Source organism: Macaca fascicularis, chromosome 11, assembly GCF_037993035.2.
Source record: "Macaca fascicularis isolate 582-1 chromosome 11, T2T-MFA8v1.1".
Taxonomy (NCBI): domain Eukaryota; kingdom Metazoa; phylum Chordata; class Mammalia; order Primates; family Cercopithecidae; genus Macaca; species Macaca fascicularis.
In genome coordinates this window covers 2814478-2830641 of record NC_088385.1, presented here as the reverse complement: position 1 = coordinate 2830641, position 16164 = coordinate 2814478, and the positions used below count along the sequence as shown (strand labels likewise).

General features: G+C 37.3%; 2 protein-coding genes across 22 annotated transcripts in view; one reads left to right on the top strand and one right to left on the bottom strand.

Moving 5' to 3' along the window:
- The window catches only part of CACNA1C (calcium voltage-gated channel subunit alpha1 C), a 742107-nt gene extending 730900 nt beyond the window's left edge, over nt 1–11207 (bottom strand). For all 15 annotated transcript variants that reach the window (XM_045366394.3, XM_045366391.3, XM_045366401.3 and 12 more), the window contains exon 1: nt 10784–11207. In XM_045366394.3, coding sequence (XP_045222329.2) covers nt 10784–10922 — 139 coding nt within the window. In that variant the 5' untranslated portion in view covers nt 10923–11207. The remainder of the gene's footprint in view (nt 1–10783) is intronic.
- The window catches only part of DCP1B (decapping mRNA 1B), a 65336-nt gene that overhangs the window by 23050 nt on the left and 26122 nt on the right, over nt 1–16164 (top strand). For 6 of the 7 annotated variants that reach the window (XR_012419870.1, XR_012419869.1, XM_005569811.5 and 3 more), the window contains one exon: nt 14078–14144. Coding sequence is in view for 5 of the 7 variants with exons in the window: in XM_005569811.5 (XP_005569868.3) it covers nt 14078–14144 (67 nt within the window). In the remaining 2 variants the exon portion in view is untranslated. Of the gene's footprint in view, nt 1–8731; nt 8894–14077; nt 14145–16164 lie in introns of those variants that run through there. The other variant, XM_074006080.1, reaches the window with a different exon arrangement.

The window sequence follows — 16164 nt, the reverse complement described above, 5'->3', positions numbered from 1 at the left end:
AGTTTACCATCCTAGCACAAAAGACAACATGTAAACATATATGTTCAAAATAACATGCTAAATCTGAGCTAGAAAAATAAAGGCAATTACTAGTTGTGCTTATATTTTACCTTATGCATAATATTTTGTGCTAGTTTCTCTGTTAAGAGTGCAAGCACCTTCAGGGCAAAGGTATCTTTCCAGTTCCCCCCCCATAGCACTGAATTCCTTGCATTAAATGTGCACAATTAAATATTTGCAATGAGTACTGAATTACTTTTATTGGATTTCTTTATTCAAAGCTACTGATTAAACTTAACCTAAAAGTTCACAACTATTTCTTTTTTTTTTTTTTTTTTTTTGTTTTTTGAGACGGAGTCTCGCTCTGTCGCCCAGGCTGGAGTGCAGTGGCCGGATCTCAGCTCACTGCAAGCTCCGCCTCCCGGGTTTATGCCATTCTCCTGCCTCAGCCTCCCGAGTAGCTGGGACTACAGGCGCCCGCCACCTCGCCCGGCTAGTTTTTTGTATTTCTTTTTAGTAGAGACGGGGTTTCACCGCGTTAGCCAGGATGGTCTCGATCTCCTGACCTCGTGATCCGCCTGTCTCAGCCTCCCAAAGTGCTGGGATTAGTTTTTCTTTTGGAGCATTAGCCATTAGGCATTAAGAAGCCTCTGTGTTTCCTGTGTAGAAACTCAAAGCAGTAAGTAATTTTAGCAGCTTACCTAGGAACTACTCTGATTCTCAAGGTTACTTTAATATAGATAGTAGCAACATTTACCTAGAAGTTCCTAGAGGTAATTGTGAGTTGTGAGAATGCCATACATCCTCATCATGGGAAATTTAATAGTTCAAGGAAGAGATATGTAATGTGGGAAAATGTTAGTTTTATCTATGTGAACAAGATGATGTATAATGTATATATATAATATAAATTTTCTTTATAGAACTTTAAATTCTAAAAAAGCACTTTTATGGATGTCTCCTTCAACTTGTTTTATGCTTATTGAGATACTGTGACTTGATATTTAAGAAGTTTATTCACTATTTTAAACTTGATATCTTAATTACGATACATGAAAACAGGTCACATCTCTGTTTCCTCCTGGCCTTGTTAAACATGGCCATGTGGTGTAAACAGAAAAGCTTATGCTATAGATGTTTTATCTGCAAATGAAATAAGAATTTTTTTCATTTTTATAGAAGCAATGAAATAAATCTTTATTAAAAATAGTTAAAAGTAGTATTACCAAACACTAGATTTAAAATGACACTTATAAGCATTTACTATAAAACAAAAAGTGATAAATTTTACCTCATCAAAAGTAAAAGTTTCATCAAATTAAAAACTTCTGTTCTTAAGATACCTTTAGGAAAATGAAAAGAGAACCACAGACTGGGAAAACATACTGAGAACATGTACATATATCTGACACAGTACTATATTGAGAATATGTAAATAACACTTAGAAGTTAACAACAGAAAGACAAGCCAACTAAAAAATTAGCAAAATATTTGAAAAGATGCTTTAAAAAAGAAGATATATAAATACCAATAGTCATATGAAAAGATTCTTACCATTATTCATCAGGTATTTTGAAGTTAATGCATGTAGCAGTAGTTTCTTGCTTTTTATTCTGTGTAGTATTCCACTGCATCATTATAGTGCAGTCTGTTTATTCTCCTATCGATAGATATTTGAGTTATTTCCAGATTTGAGCTATTCTGAATAAAGTTACCATGAACATTTCCGTTCATGTTTTTTAGGTGAATAAGTATGCTTATCTGTCTTGGGTTTATACGTAGGAGTGAAATTGATGGAGACATAGTGTAGGGGTTTGTTTAGCTTTAGAGATACTGCTGAACAGTTGTGTGCCTATTTATGCTCTCTCCAGTAATGTCTAAGACTTCCCATTTGCTCCACACCCTTGTCAAAACTTGATATTGTTTGTTTTTTTAAATTTTCTGGGAATTCTGAAGTGATATCTCATTGTGGTTTTAATTTGCATTTTACCATAACAACAGATTGTATTGAGCATTTCTTCATATGCTTATTGGGCATTGGAAACCTATGCAGATTAAAGCCCAAATAAGAATATCACATACTCCTTAGAATGGCTACAATTAAAAAGACAGGTGTTAATGAGGATGTGGAACAATGGAAACGTTGATACATTGCTTCTGAGAGAGTAATATGCTACAACTACTTTGGAGAACTATTTGGCATTTTCTTATAAACTTAAACATATAACTAGCGTATGATCCAACAAGTTCCATTCATAGTTATTTACTTTAGAGAAATGGGCCGGGCATGGTGGCTCACGCCTGTAATCCCAACACTTTGGGAGGCTGAGGTGGGCGGATCCCTTGAGGTCAGGAGTTCGAGACGAGCCTGGCCAACATGGTGAACCCCCCCCCCCCACCCACTAAAAATACAAAAATTAGCTGGGCGTGGTGGCGGGCACCTGTAATCCCAGCTACAGCGGAGGCCGAGGCAGGATGGCTTGAGCCCTGAAGGGGGAGGTTGCAGTGAGCCAAGATGGCACCACTGCACTCCGGCCTGGGCGATGAAACCAGACTCCGTCTCAAAAACAAAAACAAGAAGAGGCCGGGCGCTGGGACTCACGCCTGTAACCCCAGCACTTTGAGAGGCCGAAGCAGGCAGATCACCTGAAGTCAGGAGTTTGAGACCAGCCTGGCCAACTTGGCGAAACCCCATCTCTACTAAAAAAAAAAAAAAATTAGCCAGGCATGGTGGCGGGCGCCTGTAGTCCCAGCAGCCTGGGGGCCTGAGGCAGGAGAATTTCCTGAACGTGGGAGGCGGAGGTTGCAGCAGTGAGCCAAGATCGGGCCATTGCACTCCAGCCTGGGTGACAGCGTGAGACTCCGAAAGCACATGTCCACACAAAGACTTCTACACAAATGCTCAAAGCAGTTTTATTCATAGTAGCAAAAAAAATCCGGTAATAACCCGCATACCCATTAATAGTTACATAGATAAATTTTGGTATATAATAATAGAACACTGCTCAGCAATAAAAAGAAATGAACTACTGATATATTCAACAACATGAATTAATTTCAGAAACACGTTGAGCAAAGCAAGCCATCTACGAAAGAGGATATACTGTACGACCCCATTGATATGAAGTTTAAGAACAGGCAAAACTAATCTAGGATGATAGAAGTAAAAAATTGGTTGCCTCTGCTGGGGCTGGTGGTGGAAGTGGGGTGTGCTGGTTGACTGGAAAAGAGTGATAAAAATATTTTATATCTTGTTTTCAGTGTTGGTTACATAAGAGTGTTTTATTGCCAACTCACTGAGCAGAACACTTTCAGATCTGTGCATTTTCTTTTACATAAATGATTCTTCAATGTAAGAAAGTAGAAATAATTGAACCTTATAAAAGAAGTATTTAAATAAATGAATATTTAAGGATAATTTTTTTACCCTTCTTTATTTTCCTGACATTATTAGCCGCTGTTTCTGCTAACTCTGATCTCTGCTGTGTTGATTAGAATATTACATTAACTCTTATCACTTTGTGTCTTGGCTTTTTCAACCTGGAAATAAAGCAGTCCTTGTTCTAAAACACATCTTCAGTACTTTAAACCAACATGATACCAAAAGCTTGACATCAGCTGAAAACGCCAAGTAATGTGAGGTAATAGAAATAGTTGAGTCTGCATTTCTAGTTTCCAGATCAGTCAGAAGGCTCTGCCCCCTTTCTCTGGGTTGTGACATCTGCTTTCTCCCCGTGGTCAGAGAAGCAAGGTTTCTTTTTGCCAAAAATATGGAAACCTGTACAACTTAATATTTTTCCTGAGTGGAAGGAATTAACCTTCCACTTCTCTCTTGAGAGTCAATTTTTTAAAATGTCAATTTCCTAGCAAAGAGAAGCCTTAGCATCTACTCTGCAGTGCTTTCTCTAGAATGAAATATATAAAAACAATACAGTTTTAAAATATAATAGTAGATATTTTCTTGGTGGCTATTATAGAACATATTATGAAGTATAAACTTGATTCTCTTCCAAAGCACCAAAGTTAAAGTGTACCTGTATATACCCATAGTAAATAATAGCAGTAAGAAAGTCAAATTTACAGAACAATGAGGAGTCATAATTTGGAAACAATATTGCTCACTAAGAATGCATTTTGTAAAACGTTTTCTCTGCCACTGTGTTACCATTAATTAACTGGTTGCTAATTATCTAGGCTACTGAGAAGGCAGTGGCGTGGACAATAAATTACAGGCCCCTTACGGGCAGAGACCATATCTTATATTTTATTTGTATTCTGTGGTGCCAAATAAACACAGGAAATAAACAGATTTAGATGAGAAATAGACATGTACAGTGTACTTAACAAAATTCCCAAATCACTTATATTCTAGAATTGTTACATATGTGTGTGTGTGTGTGTGTATATATATAAGATGATTTTGTCTAGCATCTGGAACATCAGAATGCATAAGACAAAGCTTTGAAGGAATGCCACTTAGAGTGATCAGGCAGAAGCCACAAAGTTGCCCAGCTTTCCACAATGTCTTCCTGTTTCCCACTTCATTGTAGAGACTGAGAATGACACCCTCTTCAGCAAACCAGTAGCCACAGCTGAACTGTGTGACTCACCCTCTCCGTGGCTGAGCACGCTAACCCGTTCGATCTGTGCTTTTTAATGTGATTCACCCTCTCCGTGGCTGAGCACGCTAACCCGTTCGATCTGTGCTTTTTAAGCTTTCTCCTAGGCTTCAGGCTCCACGGAGGAATAGAAGCTCTTCCAACTTAACAAATTCTAAGACATGGAGACTTTGTTATGTCTTTTCTTTACCTTGCAGTCAGTTTAGGCAATGATTACAAAAGCAATTTGGAAAGTTAAAAATGAACTCTGTGTAAATTCATTACTAAGTAAATGAAAGACACATTATCTGCCCACATATAATTGAAGGTTGTTTTCCGTTCTAGGATATTTATTGGCATATTGATAGTCGCAAATAGTCGTTCGTAATCTTCTGTGAGTCACAAATACCTATGAGAATCTGAATACTTTCCTACTTCCCTTTTTTCCTTCATTTCTTCCTTCTTTACTTCCTACTTTCCTTCCTCCCCCCTCCCTCCCTCTCCCCCTTTCCTCAAACATATTTGCTTGACTACTGTGTGCCAGACATTGTTCTAGAGGGTCTATGCTTTGCAGTTTTTCACTTCCCAAAATGTCTGTTGGCATATATACATGACATTTTGCATAGAGCTTTAGGAATTTTATTGAACCCCTAAAGCTCTCTAGGGTCAAGAAACTAATATTTAAAGTAACTATATGGCTAAAAATACTTGACATTCTTACTAGGCAAAAACTTAGTATTTGTAGGAATAACAGAATACATTTTTCTTCGGGATCTGCCCAGCAAGACAAAATCCTCAGAGTAGACTCATGCAAATCATGAGCAGTGTGGAGTGGGAACTGAGGAGTCTGACATGCCACACGGAGTCAGAATCGCTAACCTATACAGTCTCGAGGCTCTTTTACTGTACGTGAGAGGAGTGGTTGGTTGCGTTAGAAACTTTCAAGGACTCCTTTTAAGCCTGCACTTAATGAGAGAGGAAGAAGAGCCCCCAAAATTTAAAAATTATAATGTGGTCACTGAATCTTACTTTGTGTCTCTAAGTCTCCTTTGCCATTCTGACCGAAAAATTGACCTATTTATTATGCACCATTGCTTAGAGAGCTAATGTGTTAATATATGATGAAGGGTTCTACATCTACTGCGACTTGAGTGATGAAACTTGTCACTCTGACCTTTAATCCAGAATGACTTTTTTGTTCTCTGTCAGTACTCCACTTAGGCTGAAAGGAAGGGATCTAAACTCTAAAGAAGACTATTCGTCTAAAGAACTGGTGTTCTGCCAGTTAAAGAAGGCTCTGAAAAATCTCAAGGAAAGCAGAATTTCACTCTTGAGCCTTGTGGTATCTCTGGATTTTCTATTTCTGTTTTTCAGTGTGTTGAGTTGTGACACCAGATAGTTCCTTGAAACACACACATAAGCAGATACACAATGTGGGTAAACAACCCTTCTCTTCACCCTGACCACCCAATTAACACAGTTTCTACTTTTCCGTCGTAGCTGCTAGGGGACTCACGGAGAGAGCCTTCATGTGAATATATACATCTCTTATGTAACTTAACAATCTGACATGCTGAGGTGAGGAAAAACCCATGTGGCAAAGTCAGATATGGTGATTTACAGCTGCTACGTGAGAGTAAAATTAAAGCAAAGTCACTTGTTTTATCCTGAACGATAGAGACTATGAAGGTTCTCGGCTTGACCAAGAAAACATAGTAATGCTATTCAGATTCATACACTGCATCTGTGGCTTGGACATGCAGTGTATTTTATATTTTGTGTTTAAGAGAGCCCAGTTTAGCATGGTGGAAGCCTAAATCTTGGCAGAGAAAAGCTGGGTTCCAAAACATTTTCTTAAATGCTTAATAAGGAAAGCATCTTTTAGTTTCCCTACCCTTTATCTATAGTAAGTGGTCATTATGGCTATATAATGTATATTCTTTTAGATTCTGTGTTTTATATTACTAATTTTTGTCCAAAAATCATTTAGCAAGTAGTTTCAAATAATCAAGTTCTGGAATCATAGTAAATTTACTGCTTAACCCACAGAAGGAAAAATTATGGGTTTTGAAGAAGGGAAACAATTTTGGACAAGAACTTGTATTAGAATCACCTTATATATAGCTTTAGAGCTCTTATTTCATAGTAGAACCAAAACACAATGAAACTGTTTCAACATAGAGGGTTTTTGGAAAGAGTCTTTTGGAAAGTAGTATCTCCTGTGTCTCTATTCACAGATTAAGGTAAAAATGAAAAAGTACAGAAACTCTGACTTTTCTTTAATCAGGAAGTAGCACTAGGTTTCTTTGGCTAGACTACTGCTATGTCAAATTGTAGAAATATTTCCGTGATCATGTGTTTTATAGTTAGGCTATTTTCAGCAGAGCTATTCCTATCATTGTTAAACACTCGATTAAATCATCTGATTCAAATGTGAAGAAGTCTGTTCTTCATTGGAACAAATTTTTGACCTGTAGAAATACTCTGTTTTAAAAATAAGCTTAAGCATAAATAGATATGTTTAAATATAACTTTCTCAAAAACTGCAATTATAGGAGACTGGATTCATTTCTATACATTAAGATTCACGTACGGTAATAGATTGTCAATGTGTTGCTGGAATAATTGACATGCATATAAATCTTACATTTTTCAGATCATTTAGGTACTTATATGTGTAAGCTTGAGATTACCATTATCAAACACGACTGGAATATGAATATCTTAGATTTTCTGGTAGACCAAAGTACTATTATTATTTGTCCTTTGTTTTTCCATAATGAAGAGAAATGCATGTGCTTTTGCAGAATTGTTGCATTCTTTGAGCTCTTAGTTGCTAGTGCCTAACAAGTAGTCAATCAGGAAAAATGGTATATGGTAGGGTTGTAATAATAAATACACATTAAATGAGTACATTAGTGCCTACATAGTGCTGAATCAATCGAAATATATAGTCTTTGGGAGCTCATAGCCTAATGACAGAATCCCATCAACATTACTTAAGCATAAGAAGGTAAAGCATTTGAAGCAAAATAAACTCTCAGTGAAGGTTGAAGGAGAACAAAAGGGGTGATGTGAGGAGACTGTCCATGCTGAAATCTCTAGTAGAAGGTGTAATCAATTGATAGAGAATTCTAGCATATCTGATCCACGTTTAATTATTCCAGGAAGTGATAATTATTGATATCAACAATTATAAGGATTATTGATGGTAGAAGAGCTTGAAGTCTTAGACTTCAGTTCAACTTGGCACGTATTTGTTGAATGTCTGCACATGCTGGTTGCTGTACTGGGTGTATTAACAAAGTCCTCCCCTCCAGTAGCTTATAGTCTAGTGGAGGGAACAGATTTATAAATGCTTAATTTATTACCTTTTTTAGTACAAGGATGTACAAAAAAAACTACAGGAGCAAAGAAAAAGTTGGGACTGTTTATCCCTAGAGGAGTGAGAAAGCCTGAGTCTTCAAGGATGAGTAGAGAGAAGGAAAAGATGTATTAGGGACTCCCTGCATGATATTTGTGGCCAAGGAGATTTTGAAATTTATCAGCAAGATTATGAACAAATGAAAATATAAATTTAAGTGGCCAATAAAGCAGAATAAGTTGTTTCTATTTATATTTGTTACCAACTGTGGACTTTTCAGCTTCCTAACTTTTAAAAGTTTATTTACTCTGTTATATCTCTTAGATTAAAGGAACAAATAAAACTAGGAAATTAGTATATGATGAAAAAGATCCCATATGACCTCTGGTAAACCTGAGGGTAGTAGATGACCTCAAGTTTCCCAGTTTAGGAAGATAATGACCTCTGTGAAGATTAGGAAGATTGAATGATATAACATGAATCCATTATGAATTAAAACTTTCTAAAAGATTAAATCCATCTTTTACTGGGAAAGTAATAAATTCTCATTTATAGTTGGAGAGTACATATTAATTTAATCCAAATTAGTATAAAGCTTTAATTAAGATAGTTTTGTTTGTTTTTAATGGCATTAACTTTCTAATAACGTTAATTTATTTAGAAAGGGGAAGGTTGTTACTACTGTTTCCCCCAAAATGTTCATGAGTATTAGTCACCCGTAAAATAGAAACTGCTTCTCATCTGCTTTGAACCTTTCATTCTTCCCAGGTCATGGGATCACTGATTTGTGAGGTGCAGTAAAACCATGTCATATGAAGAGAAGCAGACCAAGGGCCAAAGATAACAGTGCTACGTAGACTCTCAGTGGCCAGTGAAGATTTTATTTTACAAGATTGTGTCCGTGTTTGGTCAGTAAAGCTAAGGCGGAAGGTGAATGGAAGAACATTACTTTAAAGGCATTAGAGAACATGCTGGAGGAAAGCATTTTGAGTGCAAACATTCCAAATGGGGAAGAAGTACAGAATCCGCATAGAGCCGGCCAAACACAGCCTGTGTTTCCCATCTATGGATGCCAGCACGCAGGCAGCGTCACTGCTGCTCGAGTGTTTACTGCTGTGAAAACATTGCCACTACCAGAAAGCTTAATTCCCTTCTTCTTTCTTTTCTCTCTTTTTCTCCCCCTCCGTCCCTCCCTTCCTCACTGATCTCCGCCCCCCCTTCATTCCATCCTTCTTTTTTTCCTTTAGAGAGTCCACATGAACTTTGGTTTAAAAAGACTAATTCCAGTCTTTTATAACCAAGCCTAGAACTCAATCCAATATGTAAAAACAAATTTGAATGCTTCATCTATTTCATTTGAAAGGCTAGGAGAAGGGCATATTTTAGGGGAAACAGATTAAACCAAGAAAAATGACTTTGGCTAGCTTGTTTAGCCTTGTTAGACCACAGATTCCTCATTAGGGAAATAGGTTATTGAACTGCATGCTTCTTACCTGACTTCTGGCTCTAAAATTTCATGGTTCTATTTTTCTGTTTTTTTTAAAAATATCTTGAGGTCTTTCAAATGCCTAGTAACTGTGTGTGCATGTGTACTACCATATGCTAGTAAGTAGTCATCATCAGGATGGCCAAATTTATTAAAGCTTGATCTAGATAAATGGTACAGTAAATCAAGAAATACTATATTTGAATGAAATCTCAGAAACAAGTGTTTACACAAATATATGATTAGATGTTCTCCATCCTTACATTGAAAATACTATTCTACTCTTTTGAGAAAGACTTCATGAAAGGAATGGAGTTTGAAGGAATTTTTAAATTTTTGGTTTATCCTTAGATGCCCAGAAGAGGTTTGTGTAATTTAACACTCCCTTGTTTCCATGGCTTTCCAAGTAAAAAGAAGGAACTTAAATGCTTTCCTTGCTGGATACTAAGAAAAACATATTTCCCTATCCTTTTGAGAGGAATTAGTGAAATTATATTAGAAAGAACATTACCAAATCAGATGTCCTGCCTATTTAAATTTTACCCGTGTAATTATGTGTTTATCATCCACTTCCTAATTGAATGGATATATATCTTCTTTTAAAAATTTACACAAACATTATCACATGTCCTCATTAGACAATTATAAGCTATCATTCATGATTTGGAGTTGTATGGTATCCGGGTAAAATATAAAACAAATTATAAATATCTTAAAAGAACAGATCGAACAGAAGTATTAGGAACATAAACAAGATGAGGCAAATCCCCAAAGAACATGTAAAATGAACTAATGCACCATGCTAATAAGAATCAAAGGGTTACAAATGAAAATGTGCATTTGAGTGACATTGATACCACCTTTAATGGCCTCTTAACTAGCCTCTTAAAATTTGACCAGCTTTTTATTTTTCCACTGAAGAAATTTAAAAAAGAAAACACCACTATTGAATATAATCAGCTTGCTCTCTGCCTTGTCTTTGTGGACCTACAAAATCCAGACATGAAGTCTAATACGGAAATTTTGATCTCCTTGATCTTTCTGACAGAGTTAAAAGGAAAGTAAAAGATTGGTGTTTTATTATGTAAAGGCAGTATTGCATTTCCTGTTGCCTCAAACATCACTTTTTTTCAATTGAGAATTTCCAAAGAACGGCATAAACCAGGATGGTGCAGTTATAGGCAAAATTTCACAACGGTGTGTGGTAAATCCTGATTAAATATGGAGAGATGAGTTCTTAGAGTGAGGCAGTCACATTCTAAGTATCATTAGAATATTTAGAGTAAATTTCCACATGTTCTTCCTACTCTTTATTTCGCTTTAGGGTTTCTTACCTCCAGGAGAGATGTAGAAATAGTTGAGTTGAGCTTCGTGCACCAAAGTACCCTTAAACTTGACCTCCGTGTCGGCAGACAGGTGGCTGGGAAGCGGCTGGTATGCAGGCGTACCAGGCTGAACAAAGGCTCGAAGCATTGTGAATTTCCAGTTGTAATTAATTGGTTGATTTTTAAAGCTAAATAATTACCCTGCTCATGATCTCTTGTAATTTTTTAAAACCCAGAAGCCATTCCTGCAGTAACATTTCAGTGCCACAAAAGTTTACATGGCCATATCATATCGCTGCAAGTTTAGGTTACAGTAAAATTACTTTTAAATTTTAGAATTCTAAACAAAACAAAACAAAACACCTTCTTGCTTGATTCTTTTCAACCTTGTATTTTCTGTCTTCCCTGCTCTGCTCCCAGCCTATGTAGGGATGGGCCTCTCACCCAGTGGCTTTACGGGAAAACTTGGATTGAAATGTGAACTTCATGGTTTCTGTCAGCCTGTCAGCTCATCACCTCCCTAAGGCATGATGATCTCTGGCTTTTATATATCTCCACAGACTGCTTTGATAGACCCTCTTGTGTGGAAGAGTGATAGGTTTGTCCAGGGGTTGGTAGACCTTAGGGCTAAGAGGCAGGAAACTTCAGTTGGAATGCGAACTTTAATGGAATTCACAGCCTCTTTCCCAGGGGAATGCAGCTCAAGTTGCAAAACTATTTTAGGGAGAAGAAAGTTAGGCCCAGTTCTGCATTTTATCTTGGTGCCACTTTTTGGTAGCCAGAACTCTTGGTTAATGTTTCTTTTTCCTCCTTGGCTATTTAAATTTTCTGTCCAGACTAAACTGGGATCAAAAGAGTTATCTCAAAATGATCTCATTTTAATTTTTAAAGCCATGTTGCTTTGGAGATAAATGATTGGGTCCTAAAGAAGGTCTTCACAGTGTCTTCAATAATTACTGCAAGCTCAGTCTTTCCTTCATTTTGCTTTGACATCTGAAAGATGTTCCATGGCATTTTCCCTCCCTAAGTCTGCATTTCAGTTATCTCGTGGTAATGACAATGTCAGACTGTTTTTCTGTTTGTATCAACAGTTTTCTTGGCATACCACCCTTACAAAAGCCTAATTCCTTATGTCAGATGCCACAAATGTATAACATCAAACAAAAGATACCCAAAATATTCCTATTACTAGAGCCTACTCATGAGACAACAATGGCCGGCTTTTCCTCTGCCGTTGGGCCTCGTGTTTCTGAGTTATGCTCTATTTTTCTCCCTTACTGCCACCTTTCTCCTTTGATAGTTTTGGAAAAGTCAGTCTTCAAGGAAAGAAAACTTACACTGTAACCAAAAAAATAGACCAGGCTTCTAGTTTTGTGACTAAGGTTAAAGTCACCAAGACACACAAACATATTCAGATTTATTAAGTGGTTGAACATCAGTGTTCCAGTCTGCTTTGACTTCAAGAACGTGAGGGTAGGCAGGTTAGTGTGGGAATCTGTGTAGGGAATCAGAGTAGGGAATTACTGTTGATGGACTGGAAGCAACCTTGAATATGAAGTTTCAAGATACACATTCAGTGATCTTGAGATAAAAGAATTTTGTTTTGATGTAAAACCTCTCATAGCACATGGGCTTCAGAACTCAGATGTTCTTTAAAAAAAAAAAAAAAAGTCAGTGTACCAAGGAGGAAAATGTGTATGTATTTTCACCTAAGAGAGTAAAATGGTCCTCTTCAAGGAAAAGCTGGAATCTTTTCCCCTACTTCCCCCCTACTTCACATGCAGGTAGGTAAGATAAGATAAAAGATTTCTGGTACACCGATAATTGCAAAACAAAGTTTAAAGCCCTATTGCCACCTTTTGGCAAGTTAGTAATTCAGATTCATAGGTTCCTCTTTAAGATACCTGCTTAAAATAGCACTATACAGACCTTTCTTGTACCTTTTGATATCTGAATCATTACTGACGAGAAGCAGAAATTCCATGCCCACACATTGGTCAGGTAAGAGGAGAAAAAAGATGTAGTTAGAATATCACAGCTGTTTTAACAGCAAAATACTATTAATATAATTACGTGTTTGGAAAGTTTGAATTTGAAGTCTTTTTTCCCTTTTAAAAACATGTTTTGTTGGTTTTCATTGCCCTATCATAATATTGTTGCTATTTTCACTGAAGATTTTTAAAATGTGTATGTAGTTAATGTATTACTTAGATGATTAATGCCATCAGATCCTCAACTAGTTAGTTATAAACGTCTTTTGGAGCTGTTTCAGCCTTTACTATAAAAATGATATAGATAGGCACGTACTAAGGTGTACAACTTATTTGAACGTTATTAAATGAATCAATAGCAGGTATATTATGTCACAGTTCCTTTCATTACTAAGTGATGAAATCATAGTCATATCTAATCTTTCAGCAGGTGTAAATTTTCTGTACCATTTTGAAGCCAGAGATTTATTATTAAGTTTTATTTTTTCCAGTGGCCTCTCCCTAACTAACAGCTTACAAAGCCAGTTTTTCAGTTAACATGTTCCTGTGAGACGGAGAAGGGGAGGGAGGCTTCCAGGCATAATCTGAGTATCAGGTTTCTGAATATTTAAAAATAAAGACGAAATGTGTTTGTGAATGTGCAAATGGAGTGTGGAAACAATGATATCTCGAAGCCAGGAAGTTTAGAAATTGTGATTTCATTTTCAATCTGTATTCATTTGCTTAAGAAGATTTTACCAAATGCCTGTTGTGTTGAGGTGCTATATTTTTAAGGAGAACACAGTTTATTGGATATGTGTGGGTACGTATCTTTGCACAAAACCACCACAGGTTTCTCTGTGGACTTAAATTTCGATGCTTTTTTTTTTTTTTTGAGACAGAGTTTCGCTCTTTTTTCCCAGGCTGGAATCCAATGGCACGATCTTGGCTCACTGCAACCTCCACCTCCCAGGTTCAAGTGATTCTCCTGCCTCTGCATCCCGCGTAGCTGGATTATGGGCACCTGCCACCACGCCTGGCTACTTTTTTTTGTATTTTAGTAGAGATGGGGTTTCACCTCGTTGGCCAGGCTGGTCTTGAACTCCTGACCTCAGGTGATCCCAAAGTACTGGGATTACATGTGTGAGCCACTGTGCCTGGCTTGACACTGCATTTTTAAGCTTTAACCCCAATGATTGTTTTTATTTATTCAATAATTATTGAATGAATCAATTCAATACATAGATTATTATGTATTTAAGATGGAAAGGAGATTTTTTTCTATTTTGTAGTTTTGAAGACGCTCATAATTTGTTTCATATGTTTTTTGCAGTGTCCATCTATGGAATTTGGTTTTATGATAAGGAAGAATGCCAAAGAATTGCAGAGCTTATGAAAAAGTAAGTACTAAATGGCTAAATATTTTTCAGGACCTGGTACTTTTGTTTGTATTTCTAAGTGTATGTAACTATACTATACTCAACAGAATATATCTCCCACAGCAGCCCTTTTCACAGTGGTTAGGCAGACATTTAGTATTAATTAATAAATGAAAAATAGACATAAACAACTTGCCACATTTTCACTAGGTCATATTTATCATCTAGAATGATTCATTTTTTCCTGTGTGTGAAATATATATGAATTGTTCCAGATGGCAGTTTTCTTTAATATTTTCATTTATAAATTAGCAGTTTTTTGCTTTGAAAAGTTATCAATATGCCTGTCAGTAAAAAGAACATTCAGAGCCATCCTAAATGCCTGCTCCAGATTCTGTAAAATCTTTCATCTCCTTCCTCCCCAAAGTGCTTTCCTTTAACTGTGTATACGTGTTTGTGGGAGCTCAGAAGTTCCTCCCGTGTCTCAGACACTGAGTTAAGGTAGTCTTCATTTTCGGTTTCCTTAGAAATTGCTGAGTTACTGTTAGCTTCATGACCAGCCGACCGTCTCTCTCTTGTTACTGGTCTCTTTCTTTTAATCTCGTGATACCTTGTGATTGGTCCCATTCTGCATTTTGGGCAGCTTTAAAATTGCCGTCTGACTGTCCCACTCTTGGCTTCCCTGACTGCATTGGAAGAGGAGGCTTGCTCTCTGCTCTACAATTGGTTGACTGATCAATTTCTGAGCCCAGGGCTGCTCACTGTGAGGCAGTTATTTCCCTGCCATTTATGGGGATGGGTAAGAGCCTCAGAGTGAGATGAGTTTCCTGCACATGCTGTGTCACAGCCTGGGACTGGACTCAGCCAAGCACATAGGATGGCTGCTGCCACATGACACTGTAGCTCTGTGTGCAAAAGAATCAGTCCCCACTTTTAAATCCTGGGGCAATGAAATGACTAGAAAGTGACCTCACAGGAATGAAAAACAGGGAGCGCCTTTTAAGAAATGAGATAGATTCCTGAAAGGCTAGCTAGAGATAGCTAACTTTAGGTAACTAGCTCAAGGTTCAGATGGTGATTAAGTGTATTCAGACTGGTATTTACCACCGTAACAACTAGTTCTAGCACATTCGTGTTACTGTAAATTGTGCAGTGGATAGTAATAGTAGGATTTCATACAGAGATTAAAAAATACCCTGTCGCTCAGCCAAGAGGCCACGTTAAAATTGTCAGCATTCTGCAGTAATTACCTAACAACTCGGGCAGGAAATTGATTATTTACTAGCAATAAGCAGCTGATTGGTGTGGATTCAGACTCCCTCCCTAGTTAGAATTAAGTCTCTCAGTAAGTACTCACATCTTTGCTACCATAAACTTCATGGCAATAATAAGAATGTGAGCTGAAAGTCACAGCACATAAAGGGAAAGTACATTTTCCTCGGCATCACCTAGCAGCATATAGGAGCAATCTGGTCTCTCTCTGTATTGTTTTCCAGGCAACAGAAGAACTCCTCATTGCTGTAAATGGTTTTTTAAATGGCCCTTCTTCTCCGAGTTAGAATGGAATCTTTACCATGTTTTGAAACGGCCAGAGAGCTACAGGATTTGCGTTGCCAGAATCAACCTTGCCTTGTCTTCAAGGCAGTCTGTAAAGTCAGGGGTACTTTCCTCAGTATTTCAGAACTCTAAATTGGGTTTCCTTAGCAACTAATGAGAGCATCCTTTAGAATGCACTGTGTGAGGAGTTGGCAAACTCTTCTCAAAGGGACCAGAGAGTGAGTATTTTAGGCTTTGCAGTCCATAGGATTTCTGTTCCAACTATAGAATTCTGCCCTTGTGATGCGAAAGCAGCCATAAACAACACATAAACAAAGGAGCATGGCTGTGTTGAGCTTGGTTGTGTTTGTGACTTTCTTTACAAAAACAGGTGGTTTTTGTAAAGAACAGGACTTGGCCTGCAGGTTTGCTGACCCCTACCCTAGATTCATCTATGTAGTCAGTGAATTCAGGACCTCAACTCTCATTTTTCTCCTTTAAATTC